An 18,016-nucleotide genomic window follows, 5' to 3' on the forward strand; every position below is an offset into this window, starting at 1 on the left:
TCTGCCATCCCTTGGCTCTCCGGTATGGCAGGTCATGTCTTATGAATCTGGCTGTCGAGATCTTGGCATGCAACTCATCAGATCAAGAAGGCTGTGGGCTCTCGTAGAGAGCTATTATCACTGCAGACCAGTGGGCTGTGCTGCCCTGTGGCAGCTGCATTTGCTACAGACTCTGATCTCTTTATCTCAAAAAGCAGCAGTGTTTAAAAGTTCAGATTAAGTCATTAGCATCTGATACCTCTATCTTGTTTTTCAAGTCATAGCAGTCAATCAAATAATTAGTGGGCTTAGCCAGGTGTTTCCAAATTGCCTGAGCTCCACGTGAATTTACTGGAAGCTGACCTCAAGGTGGCTTTTCATTTCACACATGAGCAACTTATTGATGAACTACAATCCCCAAACCAACGTTTTCCACTCGTGCAGATCGCTTAAATCACCTAATGAGTATGCTGGCCTTTCAGCATTGCCATATAAGCTGTCAGAGACTGCATATAAAGGTGGACAGTAAACTGTAGTACAGACAGGAGCTATGGAGTTGGCTCTGCGCTCCCCAGTCATGTTAGTGATTATCTCTACCCATTCAAGGAGCTGCATGCAAGTTCAAGGTGGTCAGCCAGTCTGCTGTTCTTATCCATGCCTACTAGCAATTACTTCAGTGAGTAGTCCCTTTGAAATAGAAAAGGACCATTTCTTGACTGAAGACATACTAATAACAACGCCAAAGTGGCAGAATTAAAATTACACATTTATATTCTCTTTCAAACCTCCCAATGCTTATTAAGAATGTGAGAAACATAAACAAAGTAAAAAATTAATTACTTCTAAAAATCGCAGCCAAGAAAGCCAAATGAAGAGCTGTTGTAAATTGAAAAGCTAATTTTCCTGAGTGGTATGTGATTGCCAGAGTTGTGAGTTCATGAGCCTAACAGTGTCCAGAAAGAAAAGCAGTGCAGTTCACTTAAACATAGAGAATTCTTTTTGACAGGTAAAAGAAATAGCACTTTTAAAAAAATAAACACTGACCCATCACATCATGTCATCTCCATTTTTAACAGCAGTAGGTTTTGTCAGGAAAACTATTATTTATAACAACATATTTTAACAGTTATTCAAGAAACAGTTTTGCTCTTGCTGTTCCATTGCTGGGCAACCAGGCTTCTCTGCAGCTGTTACTGTCAGAATGTGTTTACTCCTGGTTCTGGTACAGCATACAATAATTTGGTTACTTGGAAGGCAACCATGAAGCCAGTTACTAAACACTGAAAGCTATACTGTGTGGGCCTAACAATCAAACCCAAAAGCCAGTTGTTTAACAGAGGTGTTTTAGCAAAAGGGAGAGCAAAACAGCACTTGGAATGAGGAACTTTAGGACACAGTGTTAACTGAAGAGCTGTTACTTAACTTCAGTCGTGTCACAGAAATATGGAAACACTCAAAAATGCAAAACTAGTGAAAGGCTGGATTGCTAAATTCTTACATGCTGCCTTCTTTCAGGAGTGTCATGCATTTTATTGCAGAATTCACCTGTCTTAGACAACCTCTGGTCCTTCAGCAGGCACAGAGCGCCACTGACTGCACTGTGCAAGTCAGCCTAGTGAAGGCAACAGAGCCAGGGGACACCCTGTGGCCACAGAAGCTGGTCACAGACACTGTTCAGCTGTCCGAAATGCACCTGGCACAGATACTTGGCAACCAACAGTTTCCCACAATGATTCCCAGGCATGGTTTTGGAGTTCAGAGATGGCAATGGACCAGATCCAGCAGGGACTTTGATGCGGCCACCCTGGCTGCAGCCACACTCTCGTGTAAGCACCACACCTCAGGTCCCCAGGCACTTGGTGTGCTGAATCACATGCTGCTGGCACTGTGTCCCTGCTGTGTGACACGTGGAGATATGCAGCCAACATTTGCCAGCAGACACACAGAAAATCACATCACTCCCCAGAAGAAGCACCTGCTTGCTACAGGCTGGTGCATCGCTGGCTGTTTCCAACATCCCTGTGAAACACCTCTGTGAGGCTCACTGGGCTCTAGGTCTCCATTCTTGCATGTAACTGGTTTCCTCGTGGCTCTAATTTAGCCCTTACCTGTTCTCAGTCAAAAGGCACAACTGCCCAGATAATGACAGTCATTTCTAGCCCCAGGTGCTGTGTGAGATGCCTCATTCTCTTGATTTAAACTAAGTAGATGTGAGAATTGGAAACCTGGAAATTGCACGGATTTATGTTTTTGAAATCACCTCGGTATTGGATGCAAGTTACATTATATCTAACAGACTCACTTCGCTCATGCTAAATGGCTAGTTTTGCATTGCACAGCCTCCAGTGTCTCCAAGCATTCTGCTGTTCATCAAATCTCTCTGGGATTTTTCCCAGGCAGAGGAAGAATCACAATTACCCTCATCAATGTAAATTGAGAAGCACTGCCATCTAATACACTTTGCTGTGGAAAGTGAAGGCTTTGCAAAAGGCTGTGTAAATGTTATGCCACAGGTTTGTAAAGCCCTTTTTATCCCCACACAGTTCAAGCAAACGTATTCGGAAAAGAAATACATAGGGCAGTTTGTTGTAGACTGCCCCTCATATTACATTTGCCAAAATACAGTTTCATTCTGTGGGCCTTTTTACTGGTTTGATTTCCATATGTCTCCAAGCTCAGAACTTAATACAGGCTTAAATAGATCTCCTGCACTTTTTTAGTACACTGGGGATGAAGAGGCAAGAGCAGATTACAAAAATTGTATCACAAATCCAAAACAGAGAAAGACTTTCCACCCCTGGTGCAACATCAACCAGGAGCTGCATCTGTTACCATGGCACCTCGGCAGGGCTGTAGATTAATAGTCCGCAAAACTAAGGCAATTAAACTCATTGCATTGCATTTTGGATGCTGCTATCAACTAAACGCTGCCTGTCCTGTGAGGTGGGCAGTATAAAAGTACCTTTAATTATGAGTTAATTTTCTCTAATTTAGAAAGTCATCTCCTGTGTGGCCCCTTCTCCCCCCCAATGACCACTTTTTTTCCCCTGCCCTTTGGCACAGACGTTTTGCTGCTGTGATGCAAATTAAACTCAAGCAAGGCTCCTACCACACTGGTTTTCACAACTAGGCCAATTAGGAGGTTTCTTACTACACCAGGTAATGTGCTTTACAATTTATGGCCTGCCAACTTATTCTTTCCAAAGGTTGGTTCTTCAGTAATAGCACTGCTGTAATTGAGGCTCTGCTGGAGGGTTGTCACACTACAGGAGACAGGATTATGTCATGTTCGTTATTCATTAATGCCAATTCCAGTTACAGCAGTAGTTACAATGACATGAATTCGTAGTGATGAAAGACTTCTATGACTGCCCAACCTATGCCTGCAGAACTATGTCCTAGACTGGCTTCCAGATGAAGGAAGGAAGAAAAAGAAACACAAAATGTCCCTTAATTTCAAGAGCACCAGTTTTGATACAGCTCAGGAAGACAATGGCTGGGGCTGGGATCCCATGCATAAACACGTAACTTGCTTCTGACTGTAATATACCTAATAACAGCAGATACCTTTATTACCAGGAAGGCCTCCAGACAGAGGTGTCACACACATGGTGTTGTCAGGTGTTTAGATCAAGTTTTGTGTCTAGTCCAGGTGACCAAGTTGGAAACCTACAGCCTTTCCGCAGTATCATCACTATTGAATTCAGGAAGTCCAGTCATAATGCTGCTGAATATTATCAGCAACAACACAAATCTTTGATTCAGATTTTCTTCCCTCTCGCTGTTGTTAATAGCACCTCAGGGCACAAAGCTGAGCCTATGCGACTGCCCACTGCCATCTGAAATGGCATCTCACTCTGCCGCCCTTAGTTTGGTTCCCTGATGTCCAGCCCTCTCTCCTGCTCTCTCCCAAAAAGGTCCATCCCTGCATGTCAGCTCCTGTGCTTGCCCAAAAACACAGCAAGCCAGTGCAATTTACTCACTATGCAGAAAACTATTTGCTCCCCCAAACGAGTTACATCAGATAACTGTAAGGAGAGAGGAGCACTAGATCCGGTGCAAATGAGAGGGTGAGACCATGTGGCCAAGACAGAAGGGAAGGAGGTAGAAGTGCTGGCAGCAACCATCAGGGTGTCTCACTTCATGTTACTTGTACTCCTAGAGATTATCAAAGCAGAAGCTAGGTTTTAGCCATAATGAATAAATGTTAAGGACTGGGCTTATTTTGCTGTCTGTGGTCAAGGAGACTTCTCTTTTACTGCCTGTAAAGAAGTCTGCTGTTTTCCAATATCATGTCAGGGATAATTAGGAAAAATAGCAACGTGAAAAGGCCAGTTGGTGTAACACAGGCAGGGGAGAGGTCCCATGAGAAATTTAAGTAACCTCACATGGATAAAAAGGCAAAATTAATTAGATAAACAAATGCTGGGAAAGAATACAGAAACCACATGAGAGGTATCAGGGAGAAAAAACAAGATCAAAATCCACTTTCAAAATAAAGGTGGCATTTTCATTCAGAAAATTTATCTTTTTTTCTTGCCCCACATCCTGAAGGGCAAAATATTGAAAGGCAGAATTCACAGTATCTTCTGTCATGCCTTAGATACCCACATTTAATTTATATCATATGCAGGCATAGTTAATGCATATTGCTTTCTCTTTTTCTCTTCCAGCAGTGTTGATGCTCAACTTTTGCAGATAATTCATCAATTAGGCTACTCACAAGGGCAAGGGACTGTAAAAGTGCCCATGGACAGGAAATGTGCAACAGGGTGACTTAATGGTCCCAGCTCTCCCCCAGCCCAAGAGGGCTTATGCAGCACAGTTAAGAGAAGAAAGGGAGCACAAGTTCTCAATCTGCTTATTCCAGCTCCTCCAGGCACACACAGAGATCTTTAGGACAGTGACTGTTTCTTTACTAGTCAGATAAACAGACTTCCATAGTTATTGGGGACTTCACTTGCACCATTTGCTGCAACAATTAGTTATGGAGGTGGGGGAAATCAGCATCTGATCACATCAACACATGCTCAGGGTTGTGTGATGGGTCCCATGACAGGAGATGGCTCACACAGCCATCTTTACTTCCCATTTCTCTTTAGAGTATGAAAGCCCATGGTTCAAAACTACCCCTTAGTATCCTTGTTATTAAGCTGCTCAGGGGGCTTCACCAGCCATTCACGCACAGACCATCCCTCCCGTCCTCCTTCCCCCACACCCCGGTCAGCAGCAGCTGTGTTGTTCTTACAGGTGTTGAGCTTAACTCTTTTGCAACTCCAGCCACCTAGAAAAGTGGCATGGAAACATTCTGCCTTAACATTGTACTGTCCAAATAAAAACCTTGTATGTTAACTCTCATAGTTCTTAGCCTAAGTGTATTGATTGATTTCACCTTCTAGAAAAGTTCTCTTGACCATTAATCCTCAATTTATACCAATCCACTTTGCAGTACTCTTTCAGTAATTTATCTTATCTTTTCTTCTAACCTGCTAAAGCATTGAAGATATAGTTTCTGAGAAAGATGCTATATGAAATAAAGATGAATTTTCCTGTATTTTTATCTTTGAACAACGGAAGAATGGCGAGAACTAAATCAATAGCCATTATGAAACATGAAACAAAGTTATTGAGAAGGATTACCTGATTAATACCATCTTTCTTCTCTCATAATCTAATATCAGCTACAAAACCAGACCTAAAACAGCCAGAAAATTATTTCAAATTGTTTTACAAGCAAATCTTTACCAGAATGACCAATCTACCAAATGAAATAACACACACCAAGCAGTTTCTGTGCACTTAGACGTCAAAACTGGAGTCACCATTACATTGCAAGCAAAGAATGAATTTGATATATGTGTAAATGAACACATATTAAATTCAATATAATTCATTCACTGATGAGTAAACGCTTGTCTTGACTCAGTTAAAAATGTCACCACTGATGATGTACTATTAGGTCTCCTGAGAGTCTGGGAGAGTCTTAAGAGTTCCAGCCACAGGAGTCCAGCAGACATGACTAAAACAATGTTGGAAGAAAGACTGAGCTGTACTTGGCTCACATTTTCCAAGACAAGAAACAGAAGGCAACCTAAAAATGTAATATTTTAAAATTCCTGGGGAAGGGTTAGGTTTTTTATTGGTGGTCTTTTAAGCCCCCACAGCACCTGAGAACCTGGGTTTATATTCCAGTAACCACAGCTACCAGTTTCCTCCTAGTGGTAGCGCAGCTTAGCTTCATTCAGCTCATTCAAACAGCACTGCTGTATTTTCTCCTCTGTCTGAGCTGATAAAAACCACCCTAATGATTCACCCTCTCTAGTTCAAGCAGGTGCAGTATACATGCTCTGTTCCACCCATGTTTTAGCTGCTTTTAAAGAGAATTGTTTAAATAGCCGCTCTTTTCTTTCAGTCGGTTACATACGGTGCCGACTATATGATAACTCCCCCCCATTTCAGCTTGTTACTGCTAGGTAGAGGGGCACTGAGGCTTCCCAGGGCAGTTCAGACGGTGCGGGCTTTTATAGGCAATGCTGCTCTCTGCTCATCTTCTCCTGGTTTTGCAAGTCCTCGTTTCCCTATTCTGAATTCACTTTCAGCATCAGACTTGGCACCCCCAAATTACAACTTTGTTTCAAGACCTGTTTTTTCAGAATGTACTTTTTCATTCATTTTCATCTTTTTATATCTGTATGGTTTTTAGCTTTTCATTTCATAGAGGTGTGTTGCTGTATTCTATGACAAATCACATGAACTGGTTCCAGATGACTTTGGAGACCAAAATTACTGGAGCATTTTGCATTATATCCTCATTACTTGATTGATTTGTGCAGATGTAAGTATAGACTGGGGGATACCAAAAACGGGAACAGCATGCCTTCACAAAGCAGATGGGCCTGCATTTAGGAATCAGCTAGGCTCTGCTCAGTAGAAGTACAGGATGTGAAGCCTCAGCATGTATTTCTGAAATGGGAATGTTGCGGTGCTCCACCCAAAGCGAAGCAGTACTTTTTATTCAGGCTGCTGGGTGGTACCAATTGTGGTGTTCTGTATGTGGTGAAGTTGCTAAGAAAATTCTCCTAAGGGGTAGATTTCATTACAACTCTAGCTACTTAAAGCGTAAGTATTTGTCTCAGGTGGTTGTCTGTGCTCCTCTGAAATGAACAGAAAGCCCAACACTTCCAGATACCTTCTACACCTACTGTACAATGCAATGAATTGCTTTCTGATGCTATCTCTTTTTTCCGCTGGCTGCAGAGAGGAAGCATCTGTGCTGCCAAAATCAACGTCTTGTCAATACTTCTTTCATTCCTTTGATGCTGGCTGCTCTCATTTGTGCTTTCTCTTCTCCACTCCAGAACACTCCAACAGTCATTTGCCTGGGACTTGCAAGGGAGGGAGGGAAGTAACGCTGAAGGAGAGAAGGATGTCTGGGATTTGAGAAGATGAACTGATGTTATATAGAAAAGAAAAAAGAAATCAGCTGGATTTCACAGCTGGAGAAGTGCTAATGGATTTGGAAGCAGCCAGAGCAAACCTTAATGCAGTAGGCACTTCAAACTGGTAAAAACTCCCCCTTGCAAACATCAACAAAATCACTTACCTAAGAATGGTTAAAAACAATTGCAGATTTAAGAACAGCAAATACAGTCGAGAAGCAAAACCTAAATACAGTATTAAAAGGAAAGGGGACAAAGAATGAAGCATAAATTCGCATTCAGTGATCAGCAGTGCTGACATTATAGGAATCCATCACATACTTCCTTTCATGGATGCTCTTTTATTGATTAAAATGGAACACCCTCATTTCATCACTTAAACAGAAGGAGCTGCTCAGAGCAGTACAAGAACAATAAACCAGAAATAAGTAGCATACCATGTGTCATAAAAGTTTATGCTTCCTAGTAAAAAATGGTGAATTGACACAGATCAAGACTGCAACAGCTGACTGTTTTAGCAGCAGGCACTTTTTTTTTTTTTTTTTTTTACACAAAAGTCTGTTAGTGTCTTTACAAATCCACTTGCATGTTACAGTGATTGCATTGGTTTCTCAAGACACACACACTCTTTACCAGAAATGTATTACAATAAAATCACAAGCTTACACGTAGTGAAGTTCTATCTGCAGTCTGGAAGATTTTATCTGGCCAACAAGGATATTCATCTGTTTAATTTAATCTAATTCTTCAACAAGAGGATCAGAAACCACCTGTCCTTTTGACAGGGCACACCCCACCTTACCTTCCCCACCTTGCAGACATGAGCACTTATCCTAGATTCCTTACTGAGACTTTTTATCCCTTGCTCCTACTTGCTAGGGAGAGTAATTGATTTCTTTATTGTTCCACAAACACATTTCATGGGTCATAAAGTTTACTTTTGTTTTCAGCTGTGTGACAGTAATGCTTTCATTACATAAACAGCACAAGAAAACAAACTGGCAGTTAAAAAATGTCCTATTATGCACTTAATTCTGTGTGCTGTTTCCAAGCACAGATCTTAAAGGAACCACATCCCAAAAGACTTCCACTAAATAAGATGGAGGACCTAAACTGCATCGGTAGCTGTCTCTGACTTGAAAGAACAGTGCCAGCCTTTAAATACCTGTCAAAAGTGTCAAAAATAAGCTGAGCTGGTGCATGCATATTTTCATACATATGTATATACATGTGTGTTACGTATGTATCTCCCTTCTGTTTCTATAGAATTGAAGCTTCCAGAAGGAAACTGAAGCCATTTGGGTTGCCAAGAAAGCTCTCCAAATAGAAGCCAATGTCTCTCTTTCCTGAATTTTCCCTTTTCTAATAAATTTTCCATTTCTTTCTACAAACAGTAACAGTAAAAATATGGTAGTTTCTTATCTGAGACTGAGCTACTGCTGTGTTGGGTCACAAGCTGGAGAACCTGGGTGGGTAAGGCCTGGGACTGGTACAACCAACAGACCAGCAGAGAGTTTTATGAGAGGGAAAGAACACTGTGCTAGGCTGCAGCTGGACACACTGGGTGGCATCTCTCTAGGTACCTCAGACAGACACAGCCCTGGTGATGGAACAGAGAGGTCCCTAGAGACCTGACTGTACTTCCCGTTAGAGCTTTACTAGCTAAGCCATCCTGGCAGGCATCTACAAAGAGTGCAAAAAGCACTTTGAACAATAAAGACATAGTGCATAGGCTCTTTTGTCATTCTGCCAGGTCTTCACCAGCATTTCAGCTGCAAATACATATACATGTGTGTGAACATATATTACAAGTTATAAATTATATGGTTAAAATACAATAGTACATTTATGTATTATAATATTTACATATAAATAAACATTTGCTTGACTAGCTGAGGAGTCCTGGGTTAATGGTTGGACTTGATCTTAAAGGTATTTTCCAACCTAAATGACTCTGTGATTATGCACCGGTAGAACCTGAAAGCATAGACCTGCAGATATGTGACATGGAACATTGATCCATAAGGCACTAGGCAGAGAAGAGCTGAAACATCCCACACACTTCCTTTGGTACTCACACAACGAGAGCATCTATTTTTGTCTTCGAGTCCCTGAACTTCAAAGTTCTCGATACATTGTGCAGAAATTTATACTATCTAACTTCAGGTATTTAACTCACTGACAGCACGCTTAGACGATGGTTTCACAGCATAGTGAGTTGACATAACACTTAATCCCAGAAAAAGGGACAGTTCTTGTTCCCTCTTCCCACAGACTCCTCTCTACTCTCAGCCATGCAGCCTCACCGGTTACTTTTGCTATGTCTGATGCTCGTTTGGCTATGAACCTTTTAGCTCACTAATCCAGTGGAAACTATTTTTGGCTGGGGCAAGGAAGAGGAGAAGAAGGAATCGGCAAGGTAGAAGGAGGGAAAGAGGGAAGAGGAGAAAGGAAGACCTCTCTGTGTCAGTGTATAATCATATTTATCACAAATCGGAAATCCTCACTTTAAATGCACAAGGTCAAAGAACTGTCTAAAAAAAATTCCAAAATATTTACTCAGCCCTTCATTCCTGGAATATATAATGCTAATAACAGCAAAATGTCCCTCATAATACTGTACTAACTAAAATAAATTATAAACAACTTTTCAACTATTTACAATTTACAATTTTATTGCCCATAAAACTTTCTTCTTTTAATTTCACTTGCCTTCACTTTGGATGGTGCTTTCATACCCAGACATACACCTGTTCTCCTCCTCTTCAGCTGAAATAACTGAGCCTTCAAAACATCTCATTATTCATCTCACTTCTACCCATGACTTTGCTGAATATTATCTGCATTACAAGGAATAACATAGATTTCCTAGACCTACCATGGATAGACCACATTCAAAATCCTTCTCAAAAAGGATTAAAAAGGGGTTACAAAGCTGATTCCTGCCAAATAAGGTAGGTCATACCCAAGGCTGCACCATGTTTATAGCACAAATGGAGACTGGACAGTCTATACATAGGCTGCTCTGCTCTAAACTCAAAACTGGGCATAGTTATTAGTATCTCTTCTGTAATATCCTCAATATAATAGAAGATAAATATAATTGTCACTTAACACAGGATTCTTCTTACCACACTTTAGCTGCCTAAAACTCCAGAGTCTAGTCTAAATCACCCTTCAAAGCTCCTTCTAGAACCTAAGGAGAGAATGAGACGCCTCCAAAGGGCACCTTGTTACAGAGCTAGGCATAAGAGAGCAGGATGATGCTCTCAAAGAATAAGCTGCTTGATCTTACCAGCTAATACAATGCTGGTATATTTTGAAAAGAATGCAGATACCTGAGCTCATACAAGTGTCAGTGTCAATCTATACTGATTATATAATCTCCTTGTCTGTTTCTGAAACGTGCAGTTAGATCACACCACAAAATCTAGAGCACATCTATGACTGAAAAGATAGTAGTAAGACTTTTCAGTTCTAATCATTTTAAAAGTCCTAAACAAGACAAGGATGATTGCTAATTTGTTCCATTATTATAATTTTTACATCAGCATTAATTATTTTTCCCTGAACTATGTGAACTACGAGGGTGCAAAAAATAATCAATGAAAAAAAGAAGTGCTGTTGACTTTCTCAGAAGCTTGAGTTCAGGGGAGAAATACCACCTTGGTAATGTCAAAGATTGCCTTTATCTGCATTTCCCCTGAAGGACAGTAAAGACTTCTTACATTTATTTGTGAAGGAATATCAAAGATAGTCTCAAGAGATCTACAGAATTTCAACTTTTTTTCTCTTTATGTAAACAAGCTGCTTTAATTAGCTTAATATGTGATATGGAATTTATCAGCAATTAGCATCTTTGATCAAAATCTGCACTAAACCAGTTTCTTCCAGAATGTTTGATTTGCATGAAAAAGTAGATGCAGCATGGTATGTTTGAACCGAGCAAAGTATACATATCAGTATCTTTTTTGGTGTACATATTAATAACTACCACCTTTACACAAAGCGTCCAGTGGGAATTTTCTGATGGACATAACCTATTTACAAGATAAAGATTGGTTTTCAAAAGCAAAAGAGGTTTGTTTCTTCTGAAAACTGGTTCACACATGTAACTCCTTTAAAAAAGCTTTGCTTCTGAAACAGATGCAAAGTCTAATGGCAAGAAAATAATCAGAGGTAATATTGAAATACTACCTCACATACATCTCAATGCAGGGTAGGAATGCATGCATTATCAGGGAAGTCTATCAACTAAAAACAGAAAAGAAATGTATTGCTTTGTTTCTCCAACTGCTGCTATAGTTGCTTTTCAGCACTTAATTTGAAATCTAATTATTGTTGACAGAGATGGGGATGCAAGCATATTAAGGCACCTAAACTTAGCATCCCTTGAGAAGTCTGAAGAAATAGCTTTGCCTTTTCTGTTTGTGTGCAGAGCTCCTTGTTTTAACCTCCCTCATGTTTTCAAATCCTGTTTTTGTCAGAAGCAATGCCTCCTCAGCTAAAATCACTACAACCATCTCTGAACAAGTCAAGATCAGGTTGAGCCAGGTTGAGCCAGCTGACCATTAGATTCATATCTGAGTATGTCCTAGACACGTCAGCAAGAAAATTAACTCTGTGTTAGCATGAAGAAAAAACAAGCAAGACTCATCAATGGATGTATTCAGGTCTATTCAGGCCTCAGACCTGCTGCAGACAACTGCATTCATCCTAAGCAGTACTGCAGTTTGCACTAAATCACACCTCCTGAGGGGTCACTCCTGCTTCTCTGACCATCCCCGTCCTCTCTGTGTCCTTTATGCTCCTGTACCTCCTCCCACCCCCCTCCTGCCTTTGCCTCTCTCTACTGTAGCTGCACTGCTGTCAGGGTGACTCCCACAACCCTATGGAGAGCTCTTGCAGGCAGCACTGTGATACTGCAAATATGCAAAACCCTGACAGTTATTATGGTGCCCTTGCATCAACCACTCAGTCTTGCAGGCACCGCAGTTCCATCATGCTCATTTTCTGTCTTGGGAACAGCATGGCTTGATGAGACTGGCGTTGGAAAGACGTGTGAGTGGAAACTGTGAGCGAGTGCTTGGTTTATCCATCAGGTTAGCTAAAACTGCATGTATGGTGTCACATCGACATTGCACATTTAGAGACAGATTTATTTCTGGGTACTAGCTCATGCCACCTCCACATCTTATCTGAGGAGAAACCTTTTACAGTACTCCTTCAGCACTACTCACTGCTCTCAGCACTGAACCCCCTGCACACCCAGCCTTCCCCATCCTTGTATGTAATTTCAGCATCTCATTTTCTAACTGGAAATACTTTGTACTGTAATGTGAGGAGATGGCAAACAAGCAACCAAGGACACTTCATGTCTTACAATCAAATCCATTTGATCTGAGCAATATCGTATTTTCCACCCACCCAGCTGAATTAAGTGTGCCTTTGGAACAAAACAACGTACAGCTATACTCCGCTCTTCAGTCCCTGACGTGTGTTGCAGGGGGCAAGAGAGACAAACAGGGACAGCAACACATTATTCTTCAATTTCTGCTGTTTGCCAGTTAGAAACATCCCATATCAGTGCAAATCTTTAGTCAAAGGGAAATTTTGTTCTGCTGGTGCCAAGTTTTGCATAGCACAGCCAAGCACGAACGCTAAGAGCTGAAGTGAAATCATGCTAGTCAATGAGGCAGAGTCTGCTTGTGCAAGCACCAGTTCCTTTGAATTAAGGGTTATACCTTCGTCAGCACATTGAACTCCCACTGTGGGCCCTGGGATGCCAAGAACGAGGTCAAAGAGGTGCAACGTTATTAATGTTGTGTTTTAAGAACAAAACGTTGTCCATTCACCCTAAATGTGCTTTTGTCCTTTCTCAAATAGTTCTGCTAATCATTACATATTTCATGTTGCACTTAGTATTTCATCGACCATGAATAAATCTGGACTTACAGAGGATAGGTCACAAGGAAACAGAACTTCAAGACAAAAAGAGAAATAGACACACAGAAAAGGTCAGTTTGAAATAGATATTTTTTCCTAGCTAATTCATTTCGTTTAGAATTAATTTTCAATTAAAAACAAAACAAAACAAAAATGAAGTATTGAGTCATTACAAGGGCCAGACAATTGTCAGAGCTACACTGGGTTAAATTATACTGCAGTAACTGCTCAGAGGAAGTCCAGTTAAAATCGAAGCAACTGAGTACTTTTCAGTTTCTTTTCAGTACATTTCTTTCCCTTCCCACCCCCTTCTGTCCTCCTGCAATGCATAGATTTTTTAGTTACAGGAATACGACATTTTGGTTACATTTCTATGCTTATGTAAGTCCTTACAATCTTATTAATCAATGCAATTTTTTTTTTAGGCTGCCCTAAACCCTTTCAATCAAATATACTCAGTTACAGCCCAGGGAATAATTACTGCCCTCAGTCATAGTATGACATAAACTCTTTCAGTCTCATTTCTGCAAGACTTGAAAACAAGCAGCTCAGCCTTAGCAAAGACAGTGTTAAAAGGCTGTGGATGGTACTCAAGGCAAAAAGCATAATCAAACTTTTAAGTTATTTTCTTGGTCTGTTCCCCAGAAACCCAGACTTTCAACAGCCAGATCATCACTAAATGTTATTAGCAGAAAGCAGTTTTCCTTGTTCCATGCTGGGAAATGCAAGCAGGCACTAACACCAAACATACTGGACACTTATTTCTCCACGGTCTTTGTGTAAATGACACAACACGTTGGGTATTACATGGTTTAACCACTGCTCACCCGCCTTATGTCTTTTTCAGCCATTTTACTTTATGCTAAGGACAGAAGCAATAGAAAACTAAGAGGCAGATTAGAGGAAAACTGAAAGATAAAACAACCCTAAAATGTTATGACTGTTAGTAAAGTATCATGAATGCTGTGGAAGACAAAGCTATTTTCATTTGCCCACTGCTGAGTTTGCAGCTTGGAACCTGCTGTTCCTCCTGGTCTCTGACATAGAAATCCAGGGCAATAGTTCTTAAAAACAAATAAACTGTTTTGTTAGTAGCAAAATTAACGAGGTCTGGCCTGCCGCAGATTTTTGTCTCACAGGTCATGTCCCATTTGGATTCTCTAGTGTTTAACAAAAGGCGAGCTGACACTGCAGCCTTTACCACCATGGGGGAACTAACTCACAATCCTCTACTCTACCCATCTGTGAATTTTCATGAAACTTGAAGGAACTGCACACCTTTGAAGTCTCTATCTCCCTGTTGAATTCATCTGAAATTGGTCAACAAGTTCAAAAAATGGAATAGAGTACAGAGAAAGACACAGACAAACATCATGGCTTTATAAATTTCACTCCTTTGGGAATTCCAGCTAGAAACACAAGCTAAAAGCAGGGGAATACTTGCAAATACATCACTGAGACTTAAAGGCAATGCAGAAAAAGCCCCCATATTATGGAAGACATTTGCCTACAAATAGTGAGAACAAGACTGCATTTACAAAGAAGAAAACAGGAAATCACAATAGACTACTTGTAAGTAAAGCAGGTCATTGTTAGTAAAATGCAAGGTAAATCCATCTTTTTGTCCTCCGAGTTTAACACCACTTTTGATTTATAGCAGTGAAGGCTCTGCATTATGAAATTAATCATATTTCATGATGCTTGGCTATAATCAGTCTACTGTGAAGTGCACATTGGACATGCTGTTATTCAACCAAGACACTGCTAAATTTTGCCAAGAGCAAGGGAAGTGTAAGACTTTCCACAAACCCACTCCTATACACCTTCCTTTACCCAGATGTCCCAAGGACTTTCTGTGACTTCCTTATATAAATAAAAGCAAGGGGTTTGCAAAGCCAAAGCTAAGTCTGAAAAAAACCCACACAGTGTCATCAGATCTTGTCTGACCTACCTAGCAGGTAATCCTGATAGCAAGAGCTCTGGGGTTTTTTCTTCTTTTTAGCACATATAGTTTCAGGAAAGCATTCCTGACTTAAACTTCTTGTGCAGAACAAGATCACTTGTTACAGTTGAGCTGGTCGTGTGGGTTACTGCTGCCCAAACTGGCATGATCCATCATTTTGTCTCTCTTTCCATCCTTTTCCCAGCTACATGGTCCTGGCCAGGGTGTGGCCCTCATCTGATCCTTCCCTGGGTTAATTCAACTCACTAAACCAGCAGGAAAGTAATTCAGTAAAAAAACCAGGCTGCTTCTGTCAGAACTGAAACCATCCCTTGCCTGGTACAGATGGAGTCACTGGCAAATTCATGCTTCTCTGAAACTTCTTAGAAATAGTCAAACAAATGGCTAACATTTTGAGGCAGATGCAGCATTTTCAAGTTATCTGGAAAACCCTGCTTTTCATGTATTTAAGACATTCTGAGAAGATAAAATAAAAAGGATTGTTACTTACTATTTGTCTTCTGTTCTCTACCAGGTGGATGCCAACAATCCCCAGGAAAGATCCAAAGCCAAGCTGAGGCAAAGAACAAAAACCAACAGAAATGCATGACGTCAGCTTATTTGGTCAACATAGCAACTCATTATAGTGGTATCTGAGCTCATATATTGTATAGATGGGCTAACTGGGGTGGGTCAGGGGAAAGGGTAGAAGTTACTGCTGGACTTAAATTGTATAATATAATAGGGAATGACCATATATAATTGTATAATATAATAGGGAATGCAGCTCTTTGCTATTTCAGAGCAGAACTTGTCATGTAGTAAACAGAAGCCTGTACATACACTTCTACAACCTGCCTACTGTTACCATAGTCACATACAGTTTTACACACTGTAAAGCAAAAATCAAGCAAAGCAGGAGAAAGGAACACTCACATTTAGCCCATACATCATTATTTTTGGAAAATTACAAAGCTTTAGGCAACTGTAGACAAACAGTTTTCCTGAAAAAAACAGAGGTGTGGCTGCCATCCAGCTTACCCAAGTTCAAACTCTTCGGGTTGGATTTGTTTGATTTTAATTTCTAAACACCACCACACTTCCCAGAGAAAGTCCTTGCTAAAATGCCAAAAGGTCCAGTACAGTTAGTTTCAACATGGGACAGCTGTAGCACCAACAGCCACAGGAGAGGAGAAGAGGACACTGGAATAAGCTGGCCTGACTGTTCCTACCAGTGCTGCTTCAACACTAGGCTGGCAGGAAAAGCCCCCTCCTTATGACGGGTTCACGGAGGTTTGGAGAGGTAACAACTCCTTGGATTCGTGCTTAACAGGAGGTAAAGCAACAACAGGTGAGACCAGCCTTTCATCAGGTCTTCCTGGAGTCAGGACTCCCGCTGGGCTCACGTGGGCTTGGAGAAAAGGGCTCTCCTTGGTGCCACACACCTGAGACATAGCTGGCCACAGCCTCAGAAGCAGCCACAGCAGGAGTGCAGGTGTCAAGAGACTCTTTCCAGAGAGCTCCCTCCTCGCACACTGCCCTGTGGCCACCTCAATTTCCCATCACTTAGACGCTCCTTCCCCCCCTCTTCACCAGGGCTGACACTCCTCCCTGCCCAGACACCCTCCCCAGTCACCCCCTCGGCTCCCACACAACCCACCCCATGGACGGGGCATGATGTTTCTGCTAAAGAATCTAAGCCCCTTTCTGGAATGTGGTCTCTGAACCTGGTTCAGGGCCTCTCCTCCAGGCACAAGTTAAGTTTTTAAGGACCATGTGTCCCAGCCAAGGGCTTGAGCAGTGCCCGTGAACTCCCTGCCATTGTGCACAACTGCTCACACAAGTTACAGAGAAAGCAAATCTCCTGCAAGCACTTTATTTGTGCGGTATCACAACAGGAATCTGTCACTCTCTTTCAAGAAAGCAAATGTAAGGAAAGGAGATTTGCTCTTGAGTGCTGTGGGAAGATTCATGTGAAAGGGAGGCACAGGGACTAAAAGCAGAGACTTTGAAAAAGGAAGAGTGCACAAGTGCATTCATGCTGACAGCTGAATAGGAGAGAGACTTGGAAATGTGAGCAAGGACACTCTGTTCAGGGAACAGCAACTTTGTAAATTAAGATAACTACATCAAAATGACACCTGGTTCCAAGCCCCATTTTTCATCCCAATGGGAACAATCCATAAAGCCCCATTTATGGCTGATGCAGGGGACACACAGCAGAGTAATAGCCACGTGAAGTAAAAATGAGCAAATACAGAACAACAGCAATTAAATCAGAAGAAGCAGAACCACAGAGATCACAACGTAAGCCACGGCAATGCTGAGACTGGTTTAGGGTCATATGTGCTGCTTTTTTTTTGTCTGTTTAGACAATAGGCTATTTGGGTTGGGAACTCTGGGAGTCCAGGTCAGTATGGTGACTTGGATAATTTGGCCCTGTAGACTCCTGGTTGAAAGAGTATAAAAATAGCAAATGAAAATAATACAAGCAGTAGTCATAGTGAAGTGACATTAAATATTTAAGTATAAACTATCCATAAGGAAGTCCAACTCTGACTTTGCAGCCCATTCCACAAAAACAGCCCTAAACCCAAACCGATGACCAAGCAGTAATCTACTAAATACAGGCATGTTCCAAAGTGGAACATTATACTAACTTGTCTACACACAGAAATATTTTGTTCTATTACTTTGGATGTATAAATGC

At 41.2% G+C, this 18,016-nt stretch overlaps 1 protein-coding gene across 3 annotated transcripts in view; it reads right to left on the reverse strand.

The window, feature by feature from the left end:
- Positions 1–18,016, reverse strand: part of TMEM255B (transmembrane protein 255B) — a 76,277-nt gene that overhangs the window by 47,758 nt on the left and 10,503 nt on the right. For all 3 annotated transcript variants that reach the window (XM_055803285.1, XM_055803284.1, XM_055803283.1), the window contains exon 3: positions 15,818–15,880. In XM_055803285.1, coding sequence (XP_055659260.1) covers positions 15,818–15,880 — 63 coding nt within the window. The remainder of the gene's footprint in view (positions 1–15,817; positions 15,881–18,016) is intronic.

Source organism: Falco peregrinus, chromosome 4 (assembly GCF_023634155.1).
Source record: "Falco peregrinus isolate bFalPer1 chromosome 4, bFalPer1.pri, whole genome shotgun sequence".
Classification (NCBI taxonomy): Eukaryota; Metazoa; Chordata; class Aves; order Falconiformes; family Falconidae; genus Falco; species Falco peregrinus.